The 22367-nt window shown below is 29.6% G+C and overlaps 2 protein-coding genes across 3 annotated transcripts; both read left to right on the top strand.

Moving 5' to 3' along the window:
* Positions 1-1937: 1937 nt before the first annotated feature.
* On the top strand, positions 1938-8146 carry LOC107633570 (phospholipase D alpha 1). Its single transcript, XM_021115157.2, has 4 exons — positions 1938-2015; positions 4256-4666; positions 5751-7185; positions 7494-8146. Exons 1-4 carry the CDS (start codon positions 1941-1943, stop codon positions 7952-7954), a joined length of 2382 nt encoding a protein of 793 aa, XP_020970816.1. The 5' UTR covers positions 1938-1940; the 3' UTR covers positions 7955-8146.
* An 8808-nt stretch (positions 8147-16954) lies between these two features.
* Positions 16955-22064, top strand: LOC107634518 (phospholipase D alpha 1). 2 transcript variants are annotated; one of them, XM_016338259.3, is made up of 5 exons: positions 16973-16988; positions 17115-17198; positions 17839-18249; positions 19337-20771; positions 21524-22064. In XM_016338259.3, the coding sequence occupies exons 2-5, from the start codon at positions 17124-17126 to the stop codon at positions 21985-21987; spliced, it is 2385 nt and encodes a 794-aa protein (XP_016193745.2). In that variant the 5' UTR covers positions 16973-16988; positions 17115-17123; the 3' UTR covers positions 21988-22064. The 2 variants fall into 2 exon arrangements, with proteins under 2 accessions (XP_088356839.1, XP_016193745.2); XM_088500713.1 differs by having other exon boundaries at positions 16955-17207.
* Positions 22065-22367: the final 303 nt, after the last annotated feature.

Raw genomic sequence — 22367 nt, 5'->3', positions numbered from 1 at the left:
TTTATTATTTTCTTTAATTTTATATCTATTTTCTTATTACATGGACCAATTAATTAATTAAAAAATTATATTTATATTACTCTTTAGTATCCTACCTATATACTAAGGGTGCATGTTTCTTTTATTATATATAAAATATTCTTATTATTTTTTCTTATTTCTTATTAATTCTTTTTATTTATATATTTTTATAAAAAAATAAAATATTTTACATTATCATTATTATTTGAATCAATCAAATAATAATTATTAATTTATATATAATTATAATAGTTATTGAAGAGTATTTTGGTCATATCATTTTAATTACAAGAGAAGAAATTAAAGTATTATTTTCTCTAATTAAAAAGCAAGACTTTTAAAGTACAAAAAAGGGTTCACTAAATTTTTATCATTTTAAAAAAGTTTTAGCAAATAATAAAATTAAAATGAAATAGATTGTTAAAAATAAAATTAAAACAATAATAAAGGTAAAATCATTTTGGTGGGAATACACGAAAATCTGAAATTATTTAATTAAAAAAATGTTTGACCCTCCAGTTTTATATATCTTCTTCCCTCTTTGCAACTTATTATTGCACATGTCCACCTGAAAATGATTATTTTAGCTTGGTCTTTCTTTCTACATGTGCTTAGATCTCAAGATTCAACTATGAGAAATTTTCTTGGATTGGAACATATATAACTTAGGGTCATATTGCCATATTTTTATTTATTTGATATTTCAAAGACCAAATTGTCATATTGTTCAAACAAAAGCGGAGTCTCATATGGTTCCTAAATTTCAATTTTTTAAAAATTAATTACAAATTTAAATTTAATTTCTTCTAAAATTTTTATTTATTTTTTATTATGAAATTAATTTTTTATTCTTTCTTAAATTTAATTTAATTCCGCATCTGATTATATACATATATATGGATGGTCTATTAGAATCATTAGGTATGATCAAATTAAAAAAAAAAGACCAAAATTGAATATAATTTTTACATGCAAAAATTGAATATGCCATGGATCGGAGATGGGAGCGTTAGACACACACACAAAAAAAAAAAAAAAAAAAATCTCTAAAACAGAAGAAATAGTGATATTTATAAATAGGTGAAAATTTAATCTATAGTGATTAACTCATTAGTCTATTTAAGTAAGTGTTGAAAGTTAAGATCCCACCTTATGCATGTAGCAACTCATTAACTAACGGTAAATTTTTAAATGGAGCTCAGTACTGTGGTAGATTAATCCTTGGCTTGCTAGGTTAAAAAGTATCGTGAAAAATTAAAAAAAAAATAAAAAAAAACTCAAGTACAATTAACTTCATATAAAATTAATTATTAAAAATAATTAGATAATAATTTAATCAAACTTATCAAATCTAATGACTTCGTATCTATTAAATAATGCAAGTGCAAGTGAATGTGAATCTCAAATGCTGAAAGGAAAAATCCTCTCTAATAATAAAGAAGCTAGCTAAATAAAATTCGAAAAAGTCTGAGGCCAGCAATTTTTTAAAAAATTGGTCAATATTTAATCATTAAAAGAAAATTGAATGATTTCACACTATTGGATTTAATCTCACGTTATTAAAAATACTATTGATAGCTAATTGATAGTTACAAAACACAAAAGTTACTGACCTCTAGCACTCCTCAATAAATTCCTCCACGTGGTTCTATTTCACACTATATAATTTGAAATATAATTTAATAGCATGCAAAATTGCAAATGGTTAGTTAGGAATGCATTATCCGCCAATTATAAATAGGTATATGGTATGTCCTCTTTGCATGCTTCTTCTCAACTCTCCCAAGTCAGTACTCTCACACAATCTTTTCTTATTTTCTTTTCAAGTTTGATTTAATTTTCATGGCCATCTAATTATTCTAAACCTTAGCGTGATTTGTTTTGAACTTTAATTGCATTTTTACTTGCAGGTATAAGTGATGGCACCATTTTTATTGCATGGAGATATCAATGCAACCATTTATGAGACTCAAAAGTTCGACACCTTTTCATCGGTTAGTCCTGTTTCGGTGACGAGGGTCATCATAATTTATTGTTACAAAAATTAATTTGAAAAGTTCAATGTCTATGTATACATTATATAGTTATATACAGATTTAATTTCTTTTTATAGAGTCAGTCAACACTATATAAAAATATATATATTACACGAATATTAAACTATTTATAATCAAAATTGCCTGTGCACATATATAAACTACTGATTTTGTTTGGGGTCCATGGCCCTAGGCCCCTTGGCTATCAATTTTAAATTCTATAAATTTATTATTAGATTGATTTATAAGAAATATTAGAATTTAACAAGATTTATACCTATATTATAAATAACAAAAAAGTAAAATATCATTTTTATCCTCAACGTTTGGGGTAAGTTTTAAAATTATCTCTAACGTTTGAATCGCTCTATTTAAATTCATAACGTTTCAAAATTGACTCAATGTTGTCCTGTCGTTAGGAATTTGTTAACAGAATTGACAGCGGGACAAAATTGAGACGATTTTAAAACGTTAGGGACTTAAATAGGACGAACACGTTGGGAACAAAAACGATCCATAGTAATTTTATCCTTCAATAATATCAATTTTTTATGGTATATAGTTATTCAATTATTTTTTAATCACATCTAAGTAAATTACATTTAATCACATTAATTTTATTCTAAATAAATTTATTTTTGGTAAAGTATACTTTTTGTCCCTAAAGTTTGACAAAAATTTTAAAAATACTCCTAAGTTTTATTTTGTTTCAATTTTGTCCCAAAAATTTTTGATTTGTATCAAATATACCCTTGATGGCTAATTTTTCAAAAAATTTAAGACCAATTCAACAACAATTTCATAAGAACAACCCTTAACATAAGCAAATCAAGCATCATTTTCATGCATATTATTGTTAGATTGGTCTTAATTTTTTTGAAAATTTAGCCGTCGGGAGTATATTTGATGCAAATCGAAAACTTTTGGGACAAAATTGAAACAAAATAAAATTTAAGGGTATTTTTGAAACTTTGCCAAACTTCAGGGACAAAAAGTATACTTTACCCTTTATTTTTTTATAATTTTACTCTTAAAAATTTTTACTCATCATAAAATGTTTGTAGAATGACTAGTACATAAAGTAATGTGATTCTAGTCATTTTACAAATATTTTATGATGAATAAAAATCTTTAAAAGTAAAATTATTAAAAAAAAATTATTTAGAATCAAAGTAATGTGATTAAGTGTAATTTACTTAAATGTGATTAAAAAATAATTGAATAACTATGTACAGTAAAAGATTGATATTAGTGAAGGATAAAATTAAAATTTATTTCTATATATATATATATATATATATATATATCATTTTTATTTGTCCCCAACATTTTCGTTCTATTTGGTAGCGTTTGTTTTGAGGTACTGAGACAGAGACCAGGAGACTGAGACTTATTAGTATCATGTTTGTTGGTTCAGAGACTGGTACTAAAATTTCTGTCTCTGTCTCCAAAATTTCAGTAGTACTTCCAAAAAGTAGGGATACAAGGGACTAAAATTTTTAGAGATTGAGACTAAAATTTTAATAACATTTTATATTTAAAATACCTTCATTTCAATTAATTAATTTCAATTTTATCCTTTTGTACAAATTAAATTAGAATTTCATTCTTGTTTCAATTTTTGTCTCCCACTTTATACCAAATAGAATACTGAGATTTATTTCAATTTCTGTCTCTTAGTCTCTGTCTCTCAGTCTCAGTATTTTCGTCTCTGTCTCTCTACCAAACGCTACCTTTAAGTCCCAAACGTTTTCGTCCTATTTAAGTCCCTAACGTTTTAAAATCGTCTCAATTTTGTCCCGCCATCAATTCCGTTAACAGATTTCTAACGTCAGGACAACATTGAGTCAATTTTGAAATGTTGGAAACTTAAATATGACGATTCAAATGTTAGGGACAACTTTGAAATTTACCCCAAATACACGTTAAGAACAAAAATGATACTTTACTCTAACAAAAATTAAAAGTAACATAAAAAAAAATAACACACAATTATTTTATTTAATTTAATATTTATAATTTTATATTATAATATCTATAATTATATATTTATTATATCTAAAATTATCTATTTATTTCAGCAAGAATTAATGAATATAAAATAAAAATAAATTTCGAATATTTTAAGTTGATTTTTAGATTATATATATATATATATATATATATTTACAAAAAAGTTTGTCCTCCTCCTATTCCAGGTGCCCCTTTATGCAAGCATTTATCTGGATGAAGTAAAGATTGAAAGCAGGCGTTTAAAAGAGCCTACTAACCCTAAATTGGAAGAGTGTTTTTACATTCGTTGTGCCCATATGACATCAAATATCATAGTCAAATTGGAATGTGACAAATGGCTTTCTTCTCTTCGTGGACGAGGTGTTATTGGAGAAGCATATGTGGAAGTTGATGAGAAAATGTTAAATGGTGTTGAAGTTGACAAATGGGTTGAAATAGTTGATGCCAGTAAAAAGCCCATATCTGGGGGCCCAAAGATCCATGTCAAGCTACAATTTTTTGATGCTAAACGACACCAAAACTGGTCTCAAGGCATCAAATCTCCTGACTTCCCTGGAGTTCCTCGCACTTTCTTCTCCCAGCATAAGGGATGCAAGGTATATTATGATGATAAAGAAAATTACTTACTTTTTTATTATTATTATTATTATTATTATTATTATTATTATTATTATTATTATTATTATTATATAGAGTAATACTAGAGAATTAATTCTTTTCGTCAATATCAACCATTTTTTTTAAATTTTATTTATTTTAAATTTTAGATTTTAAATAAAAAATCTTTAATTTTAAATTTTAAATTATAATCCTAACATTGGCTAACTAAAAGTTAGTTTTTTATTATTATTATTATTAGTTAACTCTAGACATTATAGCTAAATTACACTTTGTTAGCGGTCTTTTTGTTGAGAATAGATTTTGTCAGATTTGTTATTTTTATTTGGTATTTTTTTTTTTACAAAATTAAAAAAATTTATGTTTTAAATGGATCAAATTCAGTCTAAAATTATGTTATATAACTAAAATATATATTTTATAATAAAATTAGTAATTAATATTATATTTATATTTTAATATTATATAACATCATTTTGTTTTTAAAATAATTTATTTTAATATCAATATACATAATATTTATTAAATTTAACATTTAAATATCATATTTTTTTTATTTGTTGTACAAAATTTATAAGAATTATATATAGTAATTATATGTCGTCGAGTCAATTTGATTTAATTTGATTTATATTCGGATTAACTTAGGTCGAATTCGTGTACTCAAAATAAAAAAAATGATAATTACATTCTTATTTTTTATAATGTTACTTTATATACAATTTTTTACATTATATATTGCATAAATTTGTAAAAAAAGTGATGTTATTAAAATTGGAGCGAGAATATCCATTTTTCACTATAAAATATTAGGACATATTCGGATCTAAGTACATGCACACCCCTACTTTGAATTCAACTAGCTACTATTATTCAAAACGACTATATTATGTATATACTAAAATCAGCCACTAAAATCAATCATGAGTATAAAATATATGTTGGAATATAAATATATATTAAAAATTAAATTAAACTACATATGTATTTATACATAGATAACTTATTTTTATAACTGATTTTGATGTACAAATAATATTTTTGTATCCAAAATATGTTCAGGTTACTCTTTACCAAGATGCTCATGTCCTAGATGATTTTTCCCCAAGAGTAGTGCTTGATGGAAGTAAGACTTACGAGCCTCAAAGATGCTGGGAGGATATCTTTGATGCAATCAACGAAGCAAAACACTTTATATACATCACTGGCTGGTCTCTTTACACTCAGATTTCTCTGATAAGAGATCCTAAGAGGCCAAAGCATGGTGGAGACATAACACTCGGTGAGTTGCTCAAGAAAAAGGCAAAGGACGATGGAGTCAGGGTTGTGATGCTTCTATGGCAGGAAGGAATAATTCGAGTTCCAGGAATTGGAAACTACGTCAGAACCATGGGTACTCATGATAAAGAAACCCAAAGCTATTTCAAGGACACAAATGTCCACTGCATTTTGTGCCCACGTGACAGTGTTTCTTACAGTCATCACCAAAAGATTGTGGTGGTGGATGCTAAGTTGCCAAATGAAAAGGACCCAGATCATCAAAGAAGAATTGTGAGTTTCATTGGAGGTATTGATCTCTGTAATGGAAGATATGATACTCAATTTCATTCTCTTTTTCAAACTTTAGCTGCTGAACACAGTAAAGATTTTTATCAACCAAGTATTTATGGATCTGCAATTGAAAAGGGTGGTCCTAGGGAGCCATGGCATGATATACATTGTAAGCTTGAAGGGCCTATTGCATGGGATGTTTACTCCACCTTTGTGCAGAGATTTTGGAAACAGGGCACAGATCAGGACATGCTTCTTTCAGAAGAAAAGCTTAAGGATTTCATCATTGCACCATCTCAAGCAACGAACCCTGATGATGATGATGACACATGGAATGTTCAGTTGTTCAGATCCATTGATGATACAGCTACTCTTGGTTTTCCAGAAACTGCTAAAGAAGCTTTTGAACATGGGCTTGTTAGCGGGAAGAACAAGACGATAGATCGGAGCATTCAAGATGCATACATTAATGCTATTCGCCGAGCAAAGAATTTCATATATATTGAGAACCAATATTTTATAGGAAGTGCTTTCGGGTGGAGTGTGGATAGCACAGAATTTGATGCTGTTCATCTTATCCCAAAGGAGCTTTCACTCAAAATTGTTAGCAAGATTAAGGCTAAAGAGAAGTTCATGGTGTATGTAGTGATTCCAATGTGGCCAGAAGGTGTTCCAATAAATAAGACTACTGGAGCTGTTCAGAAAATACTATATTTGCAGAGGAGGACCATAGAGATGATGTACAAGGACATTGTTGAAGCACTCAAGGAAGAGAAAATTGAACAAGATCCTCGAAAATATTTGTCATTCTTCTGTCTTGGCAATCGAGAGGTGAAGAAAGACGGAGAGTATATGCCTCCACAGAGACCAGAACAAGGTTCCGATTACCAGAAAGCCCAAGAAGAACGACGCTTCATGATTTATGTGCACTCCAAGATGATGATAGGTAAGTCAATGATTATTTTGAAGCGAAAATTTAAGTACAGTTAACTTTATGTAAAGTTGATAGTTGACCGTCGTTAAATGATTTAACAAATTTGACTAACTCTAACTATCAACTTCACATGAAGTTAACTGCACCTGAATTTCTACATTATTTTGAATTTAATGTTCGTGTACTCTTTTCGTATACAAATAATAATTAATATTTAAAAACTCTCTATATTGTAAGTAATTTTTTATTGTAAAAACTTTACCTAGCTATTTATGTGGATTCTTTTTTCTCTTGTTTGTTTTTGTTTGCTTGTTTAACAGTTGATGATGAGTACATAATCATTGGATCTGCCAACATCAACCAGAGATCAATGGATGGTGGAAGAGACACCGAAATTGCCATGGGAGCTTATCAACCACACCATTTGGCTACTAGCCAAGGAGGTGCAAGAGGCCAAATCCATGGCTTCCGCATCTCCCTGTGGTACGAGCACCTTGGAATGTATGAAGACACCTTCCTCAACCCAGAAAGTGAAGAATGTATTAACAAAGTGAAACAACTTGGGGAGAAGTATTGGGAGTTGTATTCTAACAAGTATTTACTTGGATCCAATAACCTTCCTGGTCACTTGCTTCGGTATCCTGTTGATATTTCTGCTGATGGAACACTCACAAATCTCTCAGGAGTTGAGTTCTTCCCTGACACTAATGCTCCTATTCTAGGTGCCAAAAACCCTACTGTCATAAATCGAGGTCTTCCTAACAAGATATTCACCATGTAGCATGCATGCAAAAAAAGTGTCCCACAATTCTTAAAGTTCAATTCCTTGATCAAAATAAGTATCCTTTATTGTTGTACCTGTTTGATAATGGATACCTTTATCTTAACTTTTGAATTAAATAAATGTTGTATTCCATGTACTTCGTGAATGAAATTTATCCATTTCAAAAATCTTCTCGGCTTAGTTGTATTACTTCGTTGAATATAATTGTGGCTGCTTTCTTCATGGTCCATTCATCCTGATAAAATGCCTTTGACTATGCCAAGTAAATGATTGAAAGAATATTACAGTAGAGTGCATCCATTCCCAACATGACGATATTCTAAGTCTAATATACCAAAAAAATTTACATTCATATTCATATTCATATGTGAAATTTGATATATATACTTCTCAAAGAACAGGATTTGAGAGCATGGACAAAGCATGTTGTGGCATTACAAATATGGAACTTGGCCCATTTTATAGCACTTTTCATTGAAAATATGCAAAGATGCATCTAAATATGTCTTTTGGGATAGTTATCACCCTACTGACTTACAATATTGTTATCTCAGATTTAATAAAAAAGAACGAGTTAATCTTCAAAATGGCTCTTAAATTCTAATTTCTGACTCAATTTAGCCCTCTAATTTTTAATTGACCTAAATTGTATTTGAAACTTTAACGTGTGACTCAAGTTGATCCCTGCGTCCATTTCCATCACCCGAAAAATGATATGACACAACTAAATGACGTCGATTTGCTATTTGCACCTAAACTACGTCATTTTACTCCTCCCCTCTTCTTCTTCATCCTCCTTAATGTATAAACTTTCCACCGTCTCATTGCCACCACTCTCAATCATACTTTACCAATCTATCAACCTCACCACCACCACCACCACCACCCTCCTCCTCTTCACTTCTCTTCCCTCTTCTTCCTCCTCCTCAATTTAATCCGTTGACAATGAAGAAGAAGAAGAGTATCTTCAGGAATCCCAAGTGAGCCCACATTGAGTTCAATTGTGTCAAAAGTTCAAAACCCATCTTCTTGCATTCCTGTCACAAGTCATTATTGACCTAGCACAACAATAACAAATAACTAATTAAAAACAAATAAAGAGAATTCTCATACTCAAACCTTAATAAAATCTTTGAAAGCAGAGGGAATGGTGTACTCAGCCCAATTATAACGACCCAACTTCTAGCACGTCATGACCAATGTTAACCGCTAGGCGCTACTACATGGTTTTTTCTAGAGACTCTAGACTTTATATTAAATATATACATATGAGCCTGTAGTGCTAGTCGAGATCGCGTGTCAGATATATAGATATAACGAAATAGATAATAGTTAAATAGATAATATATACATGATGCACAGAAAATACAGAAAACATAGTAAAATCATACATATATGCCCGAAGGATCATTTAGTACATCATAATTAATACCAAGTTACGTCATTGCTTATTCATGAAAATATTTATAGATTCCATATTTATACTAACAGGCCTCGACTCACAAGAGTTACTCTAGTCTGCGACCCGTTCTAACTTGTTTTTATAGATATTTACAAAAGCACCTAGCCCTCTAAAAGTTAATACAGAGCGAGGGCAAAGACTACTACTATGACTATTATAACTACTACTGGTCACCGATCTTTGGCAGCTGAAGAATCACGAAAGTGCTGTGTGGAAGTAAAAGAAGTTGCTTTGACCCTCCGATAATGCTACTGTTTCTCGCTAGTCCCAAAGCAGGAAACTCAAAGAAGATCTCGCTGGTTTGCATATGTGGAACAGGGAAGTAAGGGGTGAGAACCTAAGGTTCCTAGCAAGGTACTAACAGGAAAGCCTAAGGGGTTTTGCAGCCTAAGTCTAAGACTTCGCGCAATTAGGTTGGTAAGTCACACAAATAAGTACAAGCACAAGTATATAGTAGAATAGTAAATAAACACAAAATACAGGAAATAGAGATAAATCACAATCATAGATAAATGCAACAACCAAGTATGATGCATACCTGATCCTATGCAGGCCATGAGCTCATGCGTCAGTTGACTACCTACAACAACTAGTCCTAGTTTCCCGATTGCGTTCGTCCGTGCATATGTGTCGAAGTGGTTAAGAATACCACCAGTCTGTGATAACAGACAATCATTGCAAAGCTTGATGCCATAATATACGCACAAAGGAAAAATAGATTTTTAGCAGCCAGTGGGTAATACCCGCCTCCAAACAACCTCAAACACCTTGGGGTTTACAGTTCCTTTTCCGCGGCACATCTCAATAAAATTTATCTCTAAAGGACTTCTCTGTCCTTTTTATTAAATAAAACTTGTGCCCGGTCCTTTCTTAACATATCTCAGCCTTGTCACATATTTTACTATTTTACCCTTGGTATTTTGTACATTTTCAATTTTACCCGATTTATACGTAACTTCGTTTTTTTTTTAGTTTTCTTTAGCCTTTTAGTGACGCTTTCACCACTAGTGTACTTCACCATTTTACTCTCATATTTTTTCTAAAATACCTTCTTATCCATTATTGAGTTAATTAATGATTTTTAATTTTGATTTTATACCTAAAATTACTAATATACCCCTAAGTACTCTAGTTTTACCGTTTAACCTGCTTTACCATCAAAATGTTATCGGATTAATCCTAATACGTTTCTATGACCAAATTATCCTTAATACTTTTAATTAATGCCAATTATACTCTTAGAGACCTAAAAGATCATTTTATCCTTTATTAAATTTACTTACTTATTCTAGTTATCGCTTTTTACCGTTTTACTTCTAATTTTTACTACACCTTTTATTTAGGCCCGAAATTTTATTGTAATTTAATCTCGACCCAACTAATTTATATAATTATTATTTTACCACTAATGACACCAAATTCAGAATTTTATTTATTTTTCGTTTAAATTATATTTTTAACTCTCTTTTTGCCTAAAAATGACCATAACACGCTTTTTACATTTACACCTTTATTCCATAGGATTAAAACTATTTTTATAACTATTTTTTAATTCTTTTCCATCATAATTTTCGTTCTCTTAGTGACTAAAAATTTAAAAGGTGCAGTTTTTATATTTTTCTTCGCTTTTTGTGACGTTTAAAGCTCGAAACTTAAACCCCAAGTGCTTCCATGTTTCCGGCTACTTTCACACAAAATCTAGAGGCAATATAATAGTATATTACACATATTTAGCAAGCCAAAACAGTGGTAACTCACAAAATTTTCAGAAATTCAAAACAAGCACAAATTCACCACAAAGTGGCTCGTATAATCACCGAAAACAAGCACAACCATACTCTAACTAATCATAATCCTTACCTCTTATGTAATTCGGTTACTAAACCTTTCACACACTAGAAAATATGCACATAAGGGCAGAAACACAGCTGGTGGTGGTGAGTTTCGTTTTTGGCCTAAAGCGTCGCAAAACGTCGAAATTCGACCAATGTGAATTCGAAACTCCTTAACTCCTTAGGCGCAGTGGCGGATTTACGGCTGGGGCCTAAGGTGGCCATGGTCCCCCTAAAATTTTTTCAAAAAAAAAAAAATATTACTATTAGTTTATCATTAATTTATTATTATATAATTAATATATATATATATATATATATATATATATATATTATAGATTAAATATATTTTTGTATATTACACACTAAAAAAATTTATATGTTAGTAATTTTATATGTATAAATTATAATGTGTATTATAATATATCAATAGAAATTAATAAATAGGTTTAAAAAATAATAAAAGCGTATAAATATATAAATAATTAAAAAATTATTGAAAAATATAGATTTGGATTAATATAAAAAGTGACAATTAAAAAAAAATTATTTTGACTCTTTCTATGACAACAGTAATAACAACTGAATAGATTTTTTAAACAATAAAAATTATAAAAACAATATTTTAAAACAAGATGAAAGACGAACTTTTAACAGATTATATGATTGTATATGTTGAAAAGAGAATACTTCAAAATTTATTTCAGATGGTAAATTGATAATTTTAGTTATATGAAATATCGCAGAATAAATTCAAAAATACCAAAATCTTAAAGTATGTAGTTGAATATTAATTGTTATATAATATATTTATTAATTTTGACCTATATACCATAAATTATATTTTGTTGATTTTTTGTTATGTTATATTTTAATTTATTTTATATTTAATTTGGTCCCCCTCTTATAAAATTTTTGGATCCGCCACTGCTTAGGCGTGCTCCATGGATGCTTCAAGAGGAGTTCTCTATACATGGAGGAGAGTAAGAATTCATCATGACTACTACTTTTAAAAAAAATGAAAGAAGAAAGAACAAGAGTTTACCTAGCCAAAATTTCGGTATAAATGCAAGAATTAGCAAAAACGGGCAAGAGTTCGTGTTTGTATAGATTGAGTACTTGAAGAACACATGAAGAATAATGGAAGAAGAGTTGAAATAGGGGATGGGGTACAGAGAACAAGTGCAAGAATTTTCTCTCTTTCTCTCTCAAGAATTCAGTCAAAATAGTGTAAAAATGTGTAAAGTATTTTGTGAATTTTGTGGTCAGTGCTTCCTTAAATAAAAAAAATCAAAGTCTTGCTGAATTTATGATGATAAAAGTGACTGAAATTTTTATGGTCAAGGCTGGGCTTCAATGAATAAAGGGCATGAAAACGAGGAAGCTTGGTCAGCGCTTGCGTGTCAAGCTTATCCACAGTTAACCACAGTTAGTTACTCAAGGTTAAAAACTTAGCAGAGAGGGGTGAAAGGCTGAGATAGTCTCAGCCCAGAGGCTGAGAAGGAGAGACAAGTTACTTGGGTGGCAAGTAAGAAGATTTTGGGTCTCTAGGAGTTATTTGCGGGATACTAGTCAGAAATTTGGTTCGGAGTAAATTTTACCGTGTAGTGAAATAATTAATAGCTAATATTTATTCTTAACGGAGTAAATCATGAATGGATGGCTAATATAGGGGTGCACATGGGCCGGGTGAAGCCGGGTTTGATGTGACCCAGACCCGGCCCGAAATATATACCGGGTCTATTTATTAGACCCGAACCCGACCCTAGACCCGATGAAATCAATACACTTTCGGGCCACAATTATACCGAGTGAAAACCGGGTGAAAATCGGGCCGTTAACATTACATTACGTTGATACCTTCTTGTAAGCTAACATGTAAAAATATCCAAATTTCTAAGACTCCAACCATTATTTAACATGGTAAAATTCACTTAGAAAAATATAACAAGAACCAACCCTTCTTTAAAATTAAAGCATAACCACAATCAATACTAAAGTATAACCACAATCAATACTAATATTGTCTAATAATACCAAATATTTAAATCAATACAAATAACACAATATTATGCATTAGTCTAAAGTCTTATGCATTCTAAACATAAAACATTAACTTAGAGTCTTATAATGACTAATAACACAAAATATTAAGATTTACAATACTTAAATTCCACATAAGAATAGTCATGATCCATCACTAATAACATAAAATATTAATTGTGTATGATGACCGGGTCACCGGGCCGACTTCGGGTGACCCGAGCTATGGCCCGGACCCGACCCAAAATAATGACCGGGTCTATTTTTTAGACCCTTACCCGGCCAAAAACCCGATGAAATCACACCAAATTAGCCCCAAAAGTGTTCGGGACCAGGCCGGGCCTTCGGGCCGGGCCGGGTCTGTGCACCCCTAGGCTAATATTGGGTCAACCTCACTATTTTTTATTGGGCTGTGGGTCGAAATTTTGCAAAATAAATTTTAAAATAGTAAAAAAAGTCTGTTGCAGAAAAACGGATTCTTACACCAATCACCAATGCTAACATACACATCATGGTGATGAGCCATGTTGATCACTTCTTTGAGAAGTGACTTTGGAGAGAGGTGAGGGAGAGGTGAGGAGTAGGAGGAGGGTGGTGGTGAGAGTGGTGGAGTTGGAAAAGTATGATTGAAGATAGTGGTGGAGTTTGAAATAAAATTTGGGGGGCAAAAATTTAATATAAAAATTTAATAATAATATTATATTAAAATAAATTTTATAAATATAATTATTTTTTAAGTTTGTTACTAATAAGATAATAAATAAATAATTCTATAGATAAAAAATATAAAATAGTTTATAATGGTACTCTTCGAGTCTTTAGTGACTTAAAATCTTCAATAATTGGATCAGAATTGAACTTTTCAGCAATTTATAATATTTATTAAATTTTTTTATCAATTTATACAAATACAATAATATCAATACTTATTGAATATTCTAATATTTTTTATAATTAAAAAATTAAATTAAATAAACAATAAAATATAAAATAATATTAAATTAAATAAATAAAAATACCTAATTTTTTATATTTGACTCAAAGGTAGAAGAAATGTTACTTGTTGAATAGAGAGCTGTAAAATACGAATAGAAAAGTTACTTTTTTTTATTTGATTTGATTGTTAGATGATTTTTTTATTCTTATCCTTTTTGTTAGATAACTTTTTGATTTAATTTGATTTTATCTTTTAATTTTGATGTGTTGTGAAAGTCAACAAAGACCCACTCAGTTCAGTCCAAATTCAACATGTAGAAATTATTGTGCAATAAAAATAAGAGATGAGGATTGAAGATAGGTGCTTTAAATTATAGTAAAATATCCAAGTCAAATAAATTATTTTTTATTTTTTAAAAAAGTATTACTACTTTTTTTTATAAAAAATTTGGGGAGTCATAGCCTCAATTGTTTCAACTAAGCTCAGCTCCTGGTCGAAGGTGATGGCAATTGGGTGATGGGAGGTTCAGACACTCTGTTCCTCAATCATCTTCCAAAGGTATATATGTGTCAAATATTTTTGACTATTTTGTCTTCACTATCAGAAACACAGGAGTTTGTCACAAAAAATTGCCCACAGATGCATTTTAAATTTTTAAATAATAAATATCTTATAAAAAATGAAATGAAATTATAGGTCTAATATATACTAAAAGAATTTACATGCATATTCATATATGGTAAAAATTCAGATGCAATTATGTGAAGTTGATAGTTAAAAATTGTTAAATAATTTGACTAAATTTTTATCTAACGACTCTCAATTATCAATTTTACGTGAAATTACACTGTACACGAGTTTCCAACTTACCAAGAAAACTTACAGCATTCTTACTTCAGATTTAATAAAAAATACCACTGATCAATTTGTCTGAAAATTACTTTCCATATTAATTTGTCTAATGAATCATGCATATTATAATTTAGCAAACTAGCTAGGACCTAAGATTTGATTATTCAATTAATAAAAATTAGACTTTGTTAATAAATAATAATTGTGGTTTAATATGGGTTTTATTAGGAAAATTCGTTCCCTATCACGTTAACAAGCATGCTCTAATTGACTTTCATTGTTTTTATCATTTTAAAAAGTGCAAAAAAGGTTTAACTAATTTTTCTTATCATTTTAAACAGTGAAAACAAAGCTAAAACAAAATACAACGTTAAAAATATATAAATTAATATGCAATAATATATATATATATATATATATATATATAATGGTTGAATTTTAGAACAAATCACTATTTCAACTTCCATTAGATGACTAATCGTAAGAAAAATAATAATTAAAAACAAGACTTTCAACAAATATTGTTAGATAATTGATTCAAAAAAGTCTTGGATGAATAATGTATGTAATTTAAAAAAAAAAAGTTTGACCCGCGTCCCTTGGGCTTGGTGCATGGCGAGCCATACCTCTCCGCTCTCTTCGCAACTTGTTGCATATATATTCATTCGGAAATAATTTTTGTAAGACTTTCAATTTGGTCTTTCTTTTTGTCTAATTTTTGGTCTCTTTCTCCATGTGCTTAGATCTCAAGTAGTTGTATTATGCTACGCATACAGGAAAATTAGTCAGTAAAGTCAGTTATTAAATTATGGTACGTACATATTAAAATCAGTTGCTAAAATCAGTTATTAATATAAAATATATGTTAAAATATAAATACATATTGAAAATAAATAAAATCACATGTATTTATATACAAATATATTAGTGTCTAATTTTAATATACAAATAACATTTTTACAAAGTAGCATCATGTAGTATGAGAAATTATCTTTGAACGCAACTTAGGGCCACATTGCCACATATTTAATTTGTATTCGTATAAAAAATGCTATTTGTATAGGTGACTAAAATTAGTTATTATATATTTATGTATAAATATATATGTGTAATTTAATTTATTTTTAATATGTATATACTTAATATAATTTATTCATATATGATATTCTAAAATATTTGTTGTATTTATGATACATAAAATTATTTATGTAATTTTACCAAATAATTTAAAATATATTCAGTTTTTGAAAATATATTTATTTTTATTTTTAATATTTTGTTGGTGATGCACTGAGACCTTACAATTATAAATAAATGCTAACAAACATGAATCGATAAAATAATTAATTCACTTGTCTGTTTAAATAAGTATTTTGATAAAATTTCATGTGTATGTAATAATTCATTAATCAGTGTCAAATTTATAAATTGAACTCCAATTTGTGAAAATCTAGTCCAAAATTATCTCTAAAGATGTTCTTACATATATAAAATTATCTCTAGCAAATAATAAAATTGAAATGAAATAGAATGTTAAAAATAAAATTGAAACAATAATAAAATTAAAATCATCTTGGTGAGAATACACGAAAATCTGGAATTATTTAATTAAAAAAATGTTTGACCCTGAAATAATTGAAACAAACCTTTACACATGAACATGGTTCTGCCCTGGATCGGAGATGGGAGCATTAGATAAAAAAATCTGTAAAAGAGAAGAAATAGTGATATTAAATAAATTCCTCCATGTGGTTCTATTTCACACTATCTAATTTGAAATATAATTTAATAGCATGCAAGTTAATGGTTACTAAGGAATGCATGCATTATCCGCCAACTATAAATAGGTATATGGTATGTCCTCTCTTTCCATGCTTCTTCTCAACTCTCCCAAGTCAGAACTACGTACTCTCTCACACAATCTTTTCTTATTTTCTTTTCAAGTTTGATTTAATTTTCATGGCCATCTAATTATTCTAAACCTTAACGTGCGTGCTTTGTTTTGAACTTTAATTGCATTTTTACTTGCAGGTATAAGTGATGGCACCATTTTTACTGCATGGAGATATCAATGCAACCATTTATGAGACTCAAAAGTTCGACACCTTTTCATCGGTTAGTCCTGTTTCTGTGACTATTTATCCACGAGGGTCATCATAATTTGTTGTTACAAAAATTAATTTGAAAAGTTCAATTTCTATGTAAACATTATATAGTTATATACATATTTAATTTCTTTTTATAGAGTCAGTCAACATTATATAAAAATATATTACACGAATATTAAACTATTTATAATCAAAATTGCCTGTGCACATATATAAACTACTTATTTTGTTTGGGGTCCATGGCCCTAGGCCCTGTTGGCCCCTTGGCTATCAATTTTAAATTCTATAAAATTTTTATTAGATTGATTTATAAAAAATATTTGAATTTAACAAGATTTGTACCTATATTATAAATGACAAAAATTTATGTATACATAAAAAATCAGTATTATTATTATTATTTTATAATAAAAATAAAAGTAACATTAAAAAAATAATAAACAAATTTATTTTATTTAATTTAATATTTATAATTTTATATTATAATATCTATAATTATATATTTATTATATGTAAAATTATCTATTTATTTCAGCAAGAATTAATGAATATAAAATAAAAATAAATTTCGACTATTTTAAGTTGATTTTTAGATTTTATATATATATATTTCCATTTACAAAAAGTTTGTCCTCGTCCTATTCCAGGTGCCCCTTTATGCAAGCATTTATCTGGATGAAGTAAAGATTGAAAGCAGGCGTTTAAAAGAGCCTATTAACCCTAAATTGGAAGAGTGTTTTTACATTCGTTGTGCCCATATGGCATCAAATATCGTAGTCAAATTGGAACGTGACAAATGGCTTTCTTCTCTTCGTGGACGAGGTGTTATTGGAGAAGCATATGTGGAAGTTGATGAGAAAATGTTAAATGGTGTTGAAGTTGACAAATGGGTTGAAATTGTTGATGCCAGTAAAAAGCCCATATCTGGGGGTCCAAAAATCCATGTGAAGCTACAACTTTTTGATGCTAAACGACACCAAAACTGGTCTCAAGGCATCAAATCTCCTGACTTCCCTGGAGTTCCTCGCACTTTCTTCTCCCAGCATAAGGGATGCAAGGTATATATTATCATGATAAACAAAATTACTTACTTTATTATTATTATTTGTTAAGTCTAGACATTATAGCTAAATTACACTTTGTTAGCGGTATTTCTGCTCGGAATATATTTTGTCAGATTTATTAAAGATAAAAATTTAAGTACATTTAATTTTATGTAAAATTAATTGAGAACGATTAAATGATTTGACTAAATTTTTATCTAACGATTCTCAGTTGTTAATTTTACGTAAAAAGTTGATTGCACTTGAATTTCTATTTTTATTATTTTTATTTGATAAAATTAAAAAAAGTTATGTTTTAAATGGAGCAAATTGATCGGTCTAAATTTATGTTATATAACTAAAATATATATTTTATAATAAAATTAATAATTATATCATATTTATTTTTTATATTATATAATATTATTTTATTTTTAAATAATTTATCTTAATATAAATATACATAATATTTATTAAATTTAACATTTAAATATCATATTTTATTATTTGTTGTACAAAATTTGTAAGAATTATATATACTAATTATAGCGAATGAGTTATAACTTAAATAACATAGTCTCTCTATACTTACTTAGAAGTCGTGGGTTTGAGTCTCCCTATCTTTAGTATATATATATATATATATATATATATATATACACCAATTATACGTCACGATTTGATTTAATCTGATTTATATTCGGATTAACTTAAGGTCGAATTTCGTGTATTAAAAATTAAAAAAAATGATAATTTCATTCTTATTTTTTATAATGTTACTTTATATATAAATTTTTACATTATATATTGCATAAATTTGTAAAAAAAGAGTGATGTTATTAAAATTGGAGTGAGAATATCCATTCCATTATAAAATATTAGGATATATTCAGATCTAAGTACATGCACATTCCTACTTTGAGTTCAACTAATTAGTATTATCTAAAACTATTATACTACGTGTACAACAAAATCAATCATTAAAATCAGTCATATGTTGAAATATAAATATACATAAAAAAAATTAAATCATACGTATATTTATACACAAATACATTAATTTTGATGTATGAATAACATTTTTGTATGCAAATATGTTCAGGTTACTCTTTACCAAGATGCTCATGTCCTAGATGATTTTTCTCCAAGAGTAGTGCTTGATGGAAGTAAGACTTACGAGCCTCAAAGATGCTGGGAGGATATCTTTGATGCAATCAACGAAGCAAAACACTTTATATACATCACTGGTTGGTCTCTTTACACTCAAATTTCTCTGATAAGAGATCCTAAGAGGCCAAAGCATGGTGGAGACATAACACTCGGTGAGTTGCTCAAGAAAAAGGCAAAGGAAGATGGAGTCAGGGTTGTTCTGCTTCTATGGCAGGATGGAATAATTCGAGTTCCAGGAATTGGAAGCTACGCCAGAACCATGGGTACTCATGATAAAGAAACCCAAAGCTATTTCAAGGACACAAATGTCCACTGCATTTTGTGCCCACGTGACAGTGTTTTTTACACTCATCACCAAAAGATTGTGGTGGTGGATGCTAAGTTGCCAAATGGAAAGGACTCAGATCATCAAAGAAGAATTGTGAGTTTCATTGGAGGTATTGATCTCTGTAATGGAAGATATGATACTCAATTTCATTCTCTTTTTCAAACTTTAGCTGCTGAACACAGTAAAGATTTTTATCAACCAAGTATTTCTGGATCTGCAATTGAAAAGGGTGGTCCTAGGGAGCCATGGCATGATATACACTGTAAGCTTGAAGGGCCTATTGCATGGAATGTTTACTCCACCTTTGTGCAGAGATTTCGAAAACAGGGCACAGATCAGGGGATGCTTCTTTCAGAAGAAAAGCTTAAGGATTTCATCATTGCACCATCTCAAGCAACGAACCCTGATGATGATAATGAGACGTGGAATGTTCAGTTGTTCAGATCCATTGATGATACAGCTACTCTTGGTTTTCCAGAAACTGCTAAAGAAGCTTTTGAACATGGGCTTGTTAGTGGGGAGAACAAGATGATAGATCGAAGCATTCAAGATGCATACATTAATGCTATTCGGCGAGCAAAGAATTTCATATATATTGAGAACCAATATTTCATAGGAAGTGCTTTTGGGTGGAGTGTGGATAGCACAGAATTTGATGCTGTTCATCTTATCCCAAAGGAGCTTTCACTCAAAATTGTTAGCAAGATTAAAGCTAAGGAGAAGTTCATGGTGTATGTAGTGATTCCAATGTGGCCGGAGGGTGTTCCAATAAATAAGACTACTGGAACTGTTCAGAAAATACTATATTTGCAGAGGAGGACTATAGAGATGATGTACAAGGACATTGTTGAAGCACTCAAGGAAGAGAAAATTGAACAAGATCCTCGGAAATATTTGTCATTCTTCTGTCTTGGCAATCGAGAGGTAAAGAAGGACGGAGAGTATGTGCCTCCACAGAGACCAGAACAAGGTTCTGATTACCAGAAAGCTCAAGAAGCCAGACGCTTCATGATTTATGTGCATTCCAAGATGATGATAGGTAAGTCAATGATTATTTTGAAGTGAAAAGGTGCAATTAACTCTATATAAAGTTGATAGCTAATAGTTTTTAAATGATTTAACAGAAATTCACGTGGAGTTAACTTCACGTGAAGTTCATAGCTGAGAGCGGTTAAATGATTTGACTAAATTTTCATCTAACAACTCGCAGTTATCAACTTCATGACGTACTTGAGTTTTTACCTTGACTAAATTATCATCTAACGATTCTAACTATCAACTTCACATGAAATTAGTTGCACCCGAATTTCTACCTTATTTTGAATTTAATATTCAGGTACTCTTTTTCGTATACAAATAATAATTAATATTTGCATTCGTTATTTAAAATGTCATCCATAAAAAGTCTTTATATTATTAGTCAATTAAAATAAACGCATGATTTTTATGCCATTTAATTTAGTTTATATGCCTTCCTATGATAAAGTAAGTAATTTTTTATTGTAAAAACTTACCTAGTTTTTTACGTGGATTCTTTTATTTTTGTTGAATATTCCAATGAAGATTTTATAATTGTTTTCGTATAAAAAAAATTTTTTGACCCTTGGATGATGAATTGTAGGGTTGAATTTTAATATGTTATAAAGATGTTGTTTTCATTTAAAATATAGCCAAATAAATAAATCACATTTTTATGCAAAATATCTTCATAAAAAGATATTTTTGACATCTTCATTTGAGTAGCTCCATTAATTTTTTCTCTTGTTTGTTTTTTGTTTGCTTGTTTAACAGTTGATGATGAGTACATAATCATTGGATCTGCCAACATCAACCAGAGATCCATGGATGGTGGAAGAGACACCGAAATTGCCATGGGAGCTTATCAACCGCACCATTTGGCTACCAGCCAGGGTGGTGCAAGAGGCCAAATCCATGGCTTTCGCATGTCCCTATGGTACGAGCACCTTGGCATGCATGAAGACACCTTCCTCAACCCAGAAAGTGAAGAATGTATTAACAAAGTGAAGCAACTTGGAGACAAGTATTGGGAGTTGTATTCTAACAAGGATTTACTTGGATCTAATAACCTTCCTGGTCACTTGCTTCGATATCCTGTTGACATTTCTGCTGATGATGGAACACTCACAAATCTCTCAGGAGTTGAATTCTTCCCTGACACTAATGCTCCTATTCTAGGTGCCAAAAACCCTACTATCATAAATCGAGTTCTTCCTAACAAGATCTTCACCATGTAACATGCATGCAAAAAAAGCGTCCCACAATTCTTAAGGTTCAATTTCTTGATCAAAATAAGTATCCTTTATTAACATCTGGTTTATTGTTGTACCTGTTTGATAATAGATACCTTTATCTTAACTTTTGATATTAAATAAATGTTGTATTGTTTGTACTTGGTGAATGAAATTTATCCATTTTAAAAGTCTTCTTGGCTCAGTTGTATTACTTCTTGAATATGATTGTGGCTGCTTCCTTCATGGTGCATTCATCCTGATGAAATGCCTTTGACTATACCAAGTAAATGATTGAAAGAATATTACAATAGAGTGCTTCCACTCCCAACATGATGATATTGTAGGTTTAATATACCAAAGGAATTTACATTCATATTCATATT

This window comes from Arachis ipaensis, chromosome B1 (assembly GCF_059453495.1).
Source record: "Arachis ipaensis isolate K30076 ecotype BB chromosome B1, ASM5945349v1, whole genome shotgun sequence".
NCBI classification, from domain to species: domain Eukaryota; kingdom Viridiplantae; phylum Streptophyta; class Magnoliopsida; order Fabales; family Fabaceae; genus Arachis; species Arachis ipaensis.
This window is presented reverse-complemented; position numbering and strand designations above follow the sequence as displayed.

Coding starts and splice junctions, on each gene's coding strand:
- LOC107633570 (XM_021115157.2), top strand. CDS start 1,941: ATGGCACCATTTTTATTGCATGGAGATATCAATGCAACCATTTATGAG. Junction 2,016..4,255: donor AGTTCGACACCTTTTCATCG/GTTAGTCCTGTT, acceptor CTCCTATTCCAG/GTGCCCCTTTATGCAAGCAT. Junction 4,667..5,750: donor CCCAGCATAAGGGATGCAAG/GTATATTATGAT, acceptor AAATATGTTCAG/GTTACTCTTTACCAAGATGC.
- LOC107634518 (XM_088500713.1), top strand. CDS start 17,124: ATGGCACCATTTTTACTGCATGGAGATATCAATGCAACCATTTATGAG. Junction 17,208..17,838: donor CCTTTTCATCGGTTAGTCCT/GTTTCTGTGACT, acceptor GTCCTATTCCAG/GTGCCCCTTTATGCAAGCAT. Junction 18,250..19,336: donor CCCAGCATAAGGGATGCAAG/GTATATATTATC, acceptor AAATATGTTCAG/GTTACTCTTTACCAAGATGC.